At 42.5% G+C, this 12,591-nt stretch overlaps 1 protein-coding gene across 3 annotated transcripts in view; it reads left to right on the plus strand.

The window, feature by feature from the left end:
• Positions 1-12,591, plus strand: part of LOC116842406 — a 46,820-nt gene that overhangs the window by 3,152 nt on the left and 31,077 nt on the right. For all 3 annotated transcript variants that reach the window (XM_032811598.1, XM_032811599.1, XM_032811597.1), the window contains exon 2: positions 626-1,100. In XM_032811598.1, coding sequence (XP_032667489.1) covers positions 708-1,100 — 393 coding nt within the window. In that variant the 5' untranslated portion in view covers positions 626-707. The remainder of the gene's footprint in view (positions 1-625; positions 1,101-12,591) is intronic.

A 12,591-nucleotide genomic window follows, 5' to 3' on the forward strand; every position in this document is an offset into this window, starting at 1 on the left:
TTTTTTTCAAATCAAAATAGTGCAAAAGCACATGTCGAAAAAACACTTTATCGCGTTCCATTTTTCACAAAGCAAAAGAAATTGTTGTTTAGGAAAATAATTGTGTATGCTGACTGAATGTTATCGAGAAATGTCGAAATTAATCACAAACTACCTGTTTCGTTAGTAATGATTACTAGAACTGTTTGCATTGCCATCTAACATTTGCGGGCGGAAACTAAGTTAAGGTCCTAATATATCTTAATAAGAGGATATGCTTCATTTTTCAGTTCAATTACTCTGGTACAACTGACATTATCTAATATACATTGTAATTGATACTTGTTGATTATTTTATTTCTTATGCTTTACGTTCATAAAGAGACATCAGTCGTTAATATCGAATTCACGTGTTCACCCCAACTTTATCAAAGCAATTCTGTTCAATTTCTTTTCAAATTAATCTAAATGTTGTATAGTAATTGCTTGAGTCTGTTTATCTATGATGAACGATATTATATCCTTAGTAATGTATATGCTAGGCCGATCATTAGCTCGCGAATTTTCTAATCATTGGAACGTGATCTTTTTCATACGATCCAAAATTGCAACCTTCATCTTGTTATATGATCAAAATTCCTTTCAGGCTCATGCGGAGCATGCTCGCACCATGAAACTGAACGCGCTCCGACGAGGAACGTACCATCTCGGTGATTTTCGTTAGCACGATGTGCGAGGTGTCGAAGAGCCAGCGGAGGGCGTTCCGCGACCAAGATCCACCGAGAATATGTAACAAGAGCACGGAGAACCTGCTGCGGGACGAGCTGGAGTTCTCGCGCTCGACCCCGAGCTCGCCGACGACTCTCCAGCGTGCCGCCAGCCTGGAGAAGTGTTTCAGCGAGCCGGAGTTCTTCCAGAAGCAACGCGAGCTGCTATCGAAGCACGAGCAGCGGACGAAGGAGAAGAGCGACGAGGAGAGCGTCTCCTCCAGTCCCGCACGTGATACGCGCGACGATCCCGACGAGCAGCGCGGAGGCGCGACGGCTGTCGCGAGGAGCGCCGAGGACCTCCTGAGGGAACTCTCCGTCAAAGTGCCTTCCCCTTACAAACGTGTGAACGAGGTATGTGAAGCTATACACTGCTCTCACTGATGAAACCAATATATTAGGTCGGTCAAATAGAGTTCGGCACGATTGTCAAGTCGAAATTTGACTTTATCGCACGTATACATTCATAAGGTAAATGTCCGAATCTTGTCCCAATGATTTCTTATTAGTTTAGTTTAGTCGTGGGGACATTTATTTCACATGTACATTCAATATAAAAAAATAAACTATTCAACAACTAATTAAATATAGTCAATCCTGACGATATTCATGTGTTTTTATCATAGAAGATAACTTTATTGGTTTGTCTGGACAGTTGCAGTTGAAGAGAATAGAAAATCGAGCCGAACTTTTTGATGTACCCGATACTTTTGTCTGTTGAACGAAATCAAAAGAAGAAAATCTTCGTCGTTCGCGTTGCAAATATAATGCTTCATTTTATCGCGCTATTGACGTTTGGCATTTTGCATTAGCCAAGATATTCTCGTTAAAAATAATAGTTCATACCTCTCCCGTTTCTAGTGAGTCGGAAGGCGTGGAATATCGATTGCCTCGTGTCCTTACGCGAATTTCTTCATTTATTTATCGCGACTGATGGCGAGTATGGATTAAATAAGAGAGGGTGAGCGCGAGAGAAGGGGAGAGAGATATTGGACATAATTTAAATATATCTTCCCAAGGTTATATGTGTGCGCGAGGCGATTTATTTATAAAATGTTTCGCGTTGCTAGAAGTCCTTTTTTTTCTAACGAGTATTAGACGACGACCGTCTCTGACAGACTTTGCGAATAGAAGGCGAGATGCGTGTCTCGTTGTATGTGTGATACAGCGTGCGGCGCGTAGCCGGCGTGAAGTCTCGTTTCTTTATTTGTGCCGATGGAATTCCATATGCGCAGCTATAAGGTTGCGCAAATAGTCTCGAAAGCAGCATTTATGCCATTTGATACGCATATACGCCTATCGCATATCCTTGAGAGGCTTAAGAAACTCGGTGGCGGTGCCGTTTTACGGCTCCTCCGCTCTCTCGCAGACACACACGCGTCATTTTTGCACGATTATCCCGTCTGCGCGCGGCACGATTCGTCCAGTTTAATCAAGCGGATATATGTCCTTCACCGTTTAGCGCCGTGTACACACGTGTTTGTCTGTGGAATCATGCATTACGGAACTAGACGGCTAATAACGCTCGACGAACGTTTCGTCGGCGACTTGGCCAATTTTGAAAGTAGGCCAGTTCGAACGCGCATGGATTTACCTTTAATCAGTGTGAAGGTGAAACACCCACGGTCCCACAAGCAACGCGATTTGTCTTATAGCGGGAGGAACATGTGTGTCGAAATGGAGTACGGATTATTGTACAACCTAAAGAATATAAATTCCGAGATATGAAATCCGAGAAAATCCAAGAGCGTGTCTCGAGGACGTCGCGGTCACACGACTGTGGGCGGGATATAAAATTTAACGCAAGGCAAAAATCCACTCGTTCGCCGCGTTCGATTTCACCTGAATTTCGAAGAAGGGAGATGGTTCAATTGATCAATATAAATTGTGGTGAATATCGTGCAACTTCTCAAATATACATGGAAAAAAAGATTTGCTAATATATGGACAATTAAAAATATTAACTGCAGGAGCAAATTTTCTTGCTTTCATAGCAAAGTTATTTAGTTGTGATAGCTAAATAACTTTGCTATGAAAGCAAGAAAATTTGCTCCTGCAGTTAATATTTTTAGTTGTCCATATATTAGCAAAATTTTTTTTCCGCGTATAAAGTTGATTCGTGAAACAAAATTGATTTCTGTGAATAAATTTTATTTCATAGATCAATTTGAAAATATTTTTTTCTCAGTATGGAACGTGTCGTTGATGTTTTGTCGGAGAACAAACATTTTCTAGGGAAAATGCGCTGTGTTTTTCCGTTTCACGCGATTCCAATTCCGCGTTATACGGATGCGTCCATTACCGTGGATATAAACTGGATATTAACGAGGAATTCTCGAGTTTCGTCTCTTTATGCTGCAATTAAAACTGCGAAAATCTCGGTGCGATTATCCTTTCTCCGGGATGATCAATAATGATCCGCTAAAGACACCGCGTTGAACGATTGTTCCACGGATTATGCTGAAAGAAATCACGAGTGATTTTCTGCTCTCGATCAGCATGTCCCGCGGGGCATTTTCCTGCCTGGACTTCACTTTGAGAGAGAAAGCTTTGAGGGGAACGCGCGCGCGAAGCCCGACGGATGACAGATGCATCGTTTCCGAGATTCCCTGGACTGCCGTGTTAGCGACGGCAGGTGAGGTGATTGCACGACCTGCAGGGCGCCGAAACGAATTAGGCTCGGGCCTGCGGGAGGATGCGCGGCGGGTTCTTTTCCACCGGGATACCTACCTTCGGAGCGCGGAATTCGCACGGATTAAGCGGCGCTCACAACGCCATGTACGACGGGCGAAGCGCACGACTGGAATTACTGTTTGGATAGCATCGCAAATATTGGTTTCAGCGAAAGTCGATCCGAATGAATATATATATATCTCTTGTAAGATTCGAAGGCGACTACGCAACGCGTTATTCGATTATCGTTTCTGTCACTTGTGGTTTTCAAGATCCCGGGATCACCTTCAGTTTCTTTTTTTTCTAATGGAGATTAATTTTTGTTGAATGGCAAGTCTAAAAAAAGCTCTGATGAACAAAAAACAAAATACAAAAATTAAAGAAGATTGGCGGATGGTCGTTCATGATAACATATTAATGTTATCTAATTAACAATTAAAAATCTATAAAAGTTATTAGGAAAGTGGTGGAGGACTTTTTTGTTCAGTTTGACCTAATGTCAAGCGCACGATGGCAGAAGTCGTCACTACAACTCGTTTATCATATCTCGCGTGATCATTTACAAATCTTCTTTAATTAATATATCGATAATTATTGCAAATATCGCAAAGCAATATAGGACTTTGATGTTCATCCCAGTCTGTACTGTGCCTCCGCGAAAGCTCAATTAGCAAACTGTTATAATTAGTAGGAAACAATTTCATAAACAGCAACAATTTTGTGAAACTAATCGTGTGAATCAGCTGGTCGTTTACGCGACGTGTCCGAGTTAGTTTAAGGTCTACTAATCTTATAACTCTAAGACCAAAGTTTCCGAAACCGATCTCGGAACGTTTGTCGTTTGTTTTACTGTACGTCGCGTACAAGATTGTCTCCTTTCTGGGCCAGCTTCTCCGGGAGGAGCTGTCCACGTTCCGTGTCGTTAGTGTTTTTCACGTCGCGTTGCTTACATCTTCGCTCGTCGGCGTGTGCTGAAGGAAACAGCACACTTTCAAGATAACGAGGTAAATGTCTCGGCGCAGCTCGCCGGTTACTAATTATTAAACGATATCCGGCAAAGATAAGCAACATTGGATTTCTCGCGGTGCTTCCAATAATTACGCTCATGTAACGCGGGCAGACCGGCGGGAACTAGTTTTCGGTCAGTGAGACACGGCGACCGATGTTTTTGTCTTTCCCGCGCTCGGGCGAGCGAGCGAACGGGCGCGGAATGCGAAACGCGACTATACGCGAAGGGAAAGAAGAGAAAAAGGAGGAAGAAAGAAATGCGTCCCGCGAGCGCGCATTGCGTTGGCGCTATTATACCGTCGTGGTTTTCCGCGATGTCGTAAGTCGGGATCGGGGTGATCGTGTAACGCGCGCGCTCGCGTGCCAGCACGGCGAATCGAGATTTAGCTGGAAATTTGCTCGAAATACATCGGTTACACTGGCACGTAGCGCGAAGGGTCGTCGACCGGCAGCAGCGGCGGTTACGATATTGACGAGAAAGCAGCTATTTCGGGGAACGCGATTAATTGCCGGCCGTGGAGAAGCGAGCAGCGACTCGCGAAATCGATAAATATTCGATCGAGGAGGCGTCATCGCCGCGGCAAGACTGCTCGCCATTCGTCGAGCCGAATGAACCGACGATCGAATTAATCCGACCGATCGACGGGACGAAATAAAATTACCGGGGCGGCTCGTTCCCAGCAAGAGGAGATTGCGGGACGTGCTCATCCGATTAATTGTCTTGGACTAGGAATGTTCGATCGTCACTATGAGAATCGATTTTTGAATCGACTTTGCATTGCTAACTAACTAAAAAATCGATTCACTTAAAAAATCTAACAGAAAAGATCGATTTTGCGAAAATCGATATAGAAAAAATCGTTGTCTGTCCAAACCCATCAGATTCCTATTTATAATATATTAGACTGCTAAGTACGTAGGGGACGTATTCAAACGTGACCTATAATTTTTGTGACGTACTTTGAATTATTTCTAAAGGCTTTCAACTTTAAACTATTGATCGGAGAATGGCTTTGCCAAATTATCATAATACAAATTATCATAATCATCTTTTAACGTTGAGTGGCGTTGGAGCAGAAGCCTTATTAGGAGCCATATATTGAGAAACAGAGAGAGAGAGAGAGAGAGGGAGAGACAGATAGAGAGATATTAGACCGCTATCATACTCATAAGCCGGTACTTACACACATAGTTGAGTCTTATATTTAAGACTAAAAATTTAAGACTCTTAAGTTTATTTTCAGATAGTATACGGCTCATTTCATTGGTTACGAAGTATCTGGAATTTAAGACGGCTTAGGTGGCGGACATATAGAAAAACTTAAGACGTAAGCAGTAAGCAAATTAACCAATCCCACTCGATGATTCTTGGACTGTAAGAAGAATCATCGACTGTGATTGATCAATTTGCTTACGGCTTATGACTAATGGTTTACTGTAGAAAGCCTATATATTAGAGGCAATATTCATAGTCGGATCTTATATTTAAGATCGTCTTAAGTTCATCTTCAGATGTTTCGTAGCCAATGAAATAAGCCATACAGCATCTGAAGATGAACTTAAAATGGTCCCATAGCTTTTCTTTCTGACTTCAAGAACCAATTTTTGGTTGCGCTGATCTATCGGTTCGTTGTCTCAAAAAATGCAACTCAAAAATGCAATTTCTTTTCAGACAACGAATTGTAGTGTTAATGTGTGATGTCGCATAGGTCAACGTAACCAAGAATTGGTTACTGAAGCCAGAAATAAAAACTATGTGCTATATTTTCTTTGACCATTTTTTTTTTGTGTAAAATCAGCGTTATTTATACTATTTATCTAATTAAACTATAGTATTTATACTATCTATCTAACTATATTATCTATATTATCTGTATCTTACTATGATGTAGAGATGTGCGAATCAAAGATTTTTTATGTCGAATCGAATCTCAGATTTTAATTTTGAATTCGAATCGAATCGATGAAATTTTACCCAAATCGAATCATTGAAAGAATTTTTACTTAATATAATCATTGAATTCAACGTGAAAATAGTGACTTCAGTATGAGAGAGATAACGTTGATCATATGATATCAATTTATTTTAAGGTAAGAAATAATATATTTCAGTTCCAGCCTCGAAAGCTGCACAACGACACATATCCATCCGACAGTTGTCGGTAAGAGTTTATCTAGAAGCCACTATCTTTTTTTAATATTTTTGAGCAAAATCTTAATGTATAGCAAACTTTTCAAGTCATGCTTATTCCCGTAAGGCTGGATGTCTTTAATAGTACTTCGTTGCTAATGTGCGCGAGCCGTATTCGAATCTTTTCGATTCGAAATTTTCGAATTATTCAGATTCGAATCGAATTTGACTCGATTCGATTCGAATTCGAATAGTTCGCACATCTCTACTGCAATGACAACAGAGTCTTTTACAGTAAAGATTGCTGTAGTATTTCGTAACCGAGGAATAGATCGACATTCTGCAATCATTTATCATCCTTTCCTTCCATATGTGCTATTTATATTTTAGATGAAATGTGCTATTTATTTGCTGTGCTTCCTAGCAAGACAGACTTCACTGACAGTCTGTTCTCGCACCGTCAGAAGCACAGAAAAATTGGTAAGAATTTTTATGAGAGAAAAAAAAACTATAATATTCTCTCTGGAGCATTTCTCTCCCCGGTGTGGTCGAGCGCAGAGAGACTCGTGCCATCTCGCGTCTCGCGTTCTCGGTGTGATAGCCGCCTAATTAAGGCCGAACGCGGCGTCGTGGTCTCGCGGACCGGTGCAGCGCGTCTCTCCTCTCAGTCTGATATTTACGCTCGCGCTTCGAACGTTTTTCGTGCCGGCTGCTCGAAAAACCGCTGGAAAAATCGCGATCTCGCCCGTCCTTCCCCCAGCCTGACTGCTGGACCGCCTGCCGTCCGGCAAAGTGCAACGGTGTCGTCGGTGCATCAGTCCATTTCGTCGAAACGCGGTGCATCGAAGCGCGGTGAGCTACTAGTGCTCCGTCGCCACGGCCTATAACAGCCGGCTCGTAAAACCGAGATTCCGGTTCTACGTTTCCGATCGGCGATCCTCTCGCGCTCCGCTCCGCCGATTCCGAGAGCACTGCGGATTAAATCGCCCGTGTTCGCGAGGGATACGGATGCTTAGTGTCGAAAGTAATGGTTGGCGAGGCGAGCAAAAATATTTATTATGCGTTTGGAAGGGGGAGGGGGGAGGGAGGAGAGAGAAAAAGAGAGAGAGAGCAAGGCGGAAGGAAAGAGAGAAATTTCGATGTCGAGCGAGTCTAACAAGATCGCGGAAGAAAGTCGCGGCCGGAAGATCGTCGGAATTCACCGAGAGATCTCGAATTCGCGGCGATCCCGCGACAGGAATTAATAGCGGAATCGTCAATGACGAGAAGCGTGTGGCGTGGCGCGGCACGTGCCGTATTCGCGCTCGGCCTTGGAATTTCGTCTTCCTTTCGCGCACGACGCTCACCACGTCGCGAGGTTGGCGCGCGCAGTGTGTATTAAGCAATGCGCAAATACGGCCGCGAATTGTAGCGTAACCGTGTATTACTTACGTGGGAGAGACGACAAACAAACGGCGCGGCGCGGCGCGGCGCGTTGCGTAACGCCGCGAGAAAAGCCTGCTTCGTCGTCGTCGTCGTCGTCGTCTCGCGCCACGCCCGTGCGTATGCACGTCGCGAAACGGAAGAATTCGTAACGCGCGTCTCGTCATCGCGTGGTCGTCGCATTGCTGAATCTCGTGAAATTCGCATTATCCCGGCCGATCCACGAGTACATCGCGGCTTCAGCTTCTCGCGATCGCACGTACCGGTCTCCGGTGTGAACCACACCGTGTCGCGTGCGCACGCGGCGCGAATTTTCCATATAATGCGTATTTCATCAGCAATCGCGCTGCCGTATCTCGCAATTCGCGACATTGTTGCGAGGCAGCAGCCTCTCGCGATCGCACGAAACAACCTCCATCTCGTATAGAAATTATGTCGTTTCGCGAGATAGAATTCTTATATATAGAACGCGTATTTTACCATATTTTATCGTAAGCAATCGCCTCTAAATCTCATCAAGTCTCCGCAATATCGCAGTTGATCACACAGCTGCCTCTCGTGATCGCACAGGACGACCTGCGTCTCGTATCGAAATCGCATCATATGTCGCGATGCATGAATGCGTCGCGAAATAGAATTCCCTATATCGTGCGTGTTTCGTCAATAGCAATCGTCGAGGGATCCCTTTAAATTCGCGATATAACATTCGATCGCGAGGAACTTGACGCGATTAGCCTTTTGCGATTGCACGAAGCAGTTTCCATCACGTATCGAAATCACGTCGCTGCGTCGCTTCGCATAATAGAATTCTTTGTATAACGTGTACTTTATTATTAGCAATTGTCCTTAAATCTTATAAAATTCGCGGTAGTATAGCGCTGACCACGAGGATGCAGCAATTTTTGGCGATCGCGCGAGGCAACTTCTTATCGCGTATCGAAACTATGTCGCTTCGCAAAATAGAATTTTTTGCATAACGTATATTTTGTTACATTTTACCATAAGCAAACGTCTCTAAATCTCATCAAGTCCGCAATATCGCAGCTGATCATGAGGATGCAGCGATCACGCGAGGCATTCTCCGGCTCCTGTCAGAGTCAGTCATCTCGCAAAATAAAATTCTTTGAATAACGTATACTTTATCGATCGCCCCTAAATCTCATAAAATTTTAAATATCACATCCGGTCGCGAGGATGCAGCAGCCTTTTGCAATTGCACGAGGCAGCCTCCACGGCGTATCGAAGTCACGTCGTTGTGTCGCTTCGCAAGATTGAATTCGTTGTATAACGTGTATTTTACCATAAAAGCAATTGTCCTTAACATTAGATTTACGGAATCCGTCAATTTGATGGGTTTCGGATTTCACGAGTAAAATTATAGAAATTATTATTATTTTCTAGCAATTTTTGTTGATTTTTATTAATGGAATGATACGAATATCCAAATTATTCATTTATTTTTCAGACTTCTAATTTTGAAATTCTCTATGTCGTATACCAATTTTTCTAGATACCCGTCAAATTGACCGTCAAATTATAAATCTAGTGTTAAATTTTATAATATTCGCGATATCACATCTGATCACGAGGGTGTGGCAACCTTTCGCGGTCGCGCGAAATCAATATAGATGACAGAAAGACGGAATTTCTATTCTAAACTATTTGTGAAATTTAGTAAGAAAATCTCTTTGTGGCGCCCATCCAAAGGAGAGCCACACTCACGCTTCTTATAAAAATTGATTGTGGTAGACAAGAAAAACGAACGACGAGAAACAAACAAATATACAGTTCTCAGGCCTATCTAAATTTACTTGCAGATATCGCCAGAATATTGCTGCTATAAATTCTATCTACCTCAGATAATTTTCTAGCGAATACAAAAGACAAAGATAGATTTCAATTGTGACATTCAGAATTCTGCCTGGTCCAGCGAAACAATTTTCTGAACATATAGTTACAAGTACTAGAGACGTGCGAATCAAAGATTTTTAATGTCGAATCGAATTGAATCTCAAATTTTAATTTCGAATTCGAATCGAATCGAATCATTAAATGAATTTTTAATTAACATAATCATTGAATTCATGAAAATAGTGATTTCAGTAACTAACAAAGAAAGAGATAACATTGATCATGCGATATCAATTTTAAGATAAGAGATATATAATATATAGTCGGTAAACGCGTGTATGGAATACAGTTCCAGCCTTGAAAGCTGGAAACGTACCGACACATATCGATCCGATAGTTGTCGGTAAAAGTTTATCTAGAAGCCATTATCTTCTTTTAATATTTTTGAAGAAAATCTTAATGTATAGCAAACTTTTCAAGTTATGCTAATTTCTGTAAGGCTGGATGTCTTTAATAGTTCTTCATTAATGTTAATGTGCGCGATTTATATTCAAATCTTTTTGATTGGAAATTTTCGAATTATTCGGATTCGAATCATAGGGATTCGAATTTAAATCGAATCGAATTTCACTTGATTCGAATCGAATTCGCATAGTTCGCACATCTTTAACAAGTACCAAACATTTCTTTCCCGGCGCGCACTTTTGCGCTGCCCTTCGCGCGACGGATTTCGGGAATATCGACGAACACATGAAAAACACGGAAAAAACAATTCTCTTGGTGAAACCGGTTGGCGAAAACTCGGCTGTAGAAACAGAAAAATTCCTTTATGAGGCTTCTGTATAGTCAATTGTTCTCAGCTGCCTCAACCGAGTTCTAATATCGTTGAATATTCAGATAAATATTCAGACAAATATTCAGACGAATCGGTTGCGACAACAGAAATATTAGTTTCCGTAACAGAGATATCGCTTTTGATCACCTAATTTTCACATGGAAAAAACAATGTTATTGGTGTAACCGAATTTTCGGTTGCTCAGGGATCAGACGAAAACTCGGCTGTAGAAACAGAAAAATTCCTTTATGAGGCTTCTGTATAATCAATTGTTCTCAGCTGCCGAGTTCTAATATCGTTGAATATTCAGACGAATATTTTCGGTTGCGACAACAGAAATATTAGTTTCCGTAACAGAGATATCGCTTCTAATCATCTAATTTTCAGTTGGCTCCTATTTGGTTGCACTAACTGAAATTTTTTTTCCATGTAGTTTGTTTTTATTTAGTTGCACTAACTGAAATTTTTGTTGCGTGTAGCTGGTTCCTATTTGGTTGCACCAACTGAAATTTTTTTTCCATGTAGTTTGTTTCTATTTGGTTGCACTAATTGAAATTTTTTTGCGTGCAGCTGGTTCCTATTTGGTTGCACCAACTGAAATTTTTGTTGCGTGTAGCTGGTTCCTATTTGGTTGCACCAACTGAAATTTTTTTTCCATGTAGTTTGTTTCTATTTAGTTGCACTAACTGAAATTTTTGTTGCGTATAGCTGGTTCCTATTTGATTGCACCAACTGAAATTTTTTTTCCATGTAGTTTGTTTCTATTTGGTTGAACTAACTGAAATTTTTGTTGCATGTAGCTGGTTCCTATTTGATTGCACCAACTGCAAATTTTTTTGCGTGTGTTAATTGCGCGGGTAGCGCGACAGCACGAGTCGTCCGCGATCTCGTCGGGCGATCGACGGCGCGCAGCCAGCGCACGAGGCGCAAACGCCTGGCACTGCACTTTCGAAGCGGTGGGCTACCGGTCTTGCGGCATTAATTAACCGCAAACTGGTTGCTCTCGCACTTGGAAACTAGTTCCCCGTTCGCGCGCGTACGTGGACGTGGATTTTTGCACGGGGCGCGAGATCATTTCCGGCGATACACCGCGTCGGCCGACGTGGGAAAAGCATTCGACGACGACGACGACTTTCCATCGAGTCGCTGATGGATAGTCCGATCGACGCTTTTTAACAAACGAAGCCGTCGCCTCGAGACTTTTTGCGAGTGACAATGAAGAAAGGTAACGGGAAGCTGGCCGACGGTGGCCGGCGCGATTGTTCCCAAACGGACCCTCGTCTCTTCGAGGTGCGCGCGCGATTACGGCTCGGGAAAAGCGAATCCGCTCTCGCGGAAAATTGTACTTTGCCATTGTCACGTTCCTCTGATAGAGACGAGGACGCTGAAGAGTTCGAGGCGTCGCTTTGCTTGCTCTTTTCTTCTCTTTTCCCCGTTGCTCGCACGTGTGGAATTCACGCGTCGCAACTACATCGGGAAAGCAAAATTTCAGCTAGTGTAACCGAATGGGGAGAACCAGACGAAAACCTGGCTGGCGGGAAATAATATCTTTGTTATCGTGATCGAAAATACTCGCTTGAACATTCAGTTGCATTAAAACTCGGCTGGGGTGACTCAGAACAGTTGGCTAAGTAGAAATCCTCTGCAGGAATCTTTCTGTTTCCACAACCGTGTTTTTCGTCCCCAGGAAATAGAAAATTTAGCTACATTAACGCAGTTTTTTTTCGTGTGTGAGTATAATTTTTATTGCTCCGTGTGGTGCTTACAAATTTTAGTGAGTTCCTTCCTATTATATCATTACTATCTCATTGAGAGAAAAAGATAGTCTCACTAAAATCATAGTCATTCTCGGCGCCAACTGCATCTTGCCGCTTTAATGAAAAGCTAACACTTACACTATAAATACGATCTTCCTGATAATGACT

The sequence above is a fragment of the Odontomachus brunneus genome, unplaced genomic scaffold, assembly GCF_010583005.1.
Source record: "Odontomachus brunneus isolate Ranch 3 - 2012 unplaced genomic scaffold, Obru_v1 Obru_scaffold_025, whole genome shotgun sequence".
Classification (NCBI taxonomy): Eukaryota; Metazoa; Arthropoda; class Insecta; order Hymenoptera; family Formicidae; genus Odontomachus; species Odontomachus brunneus.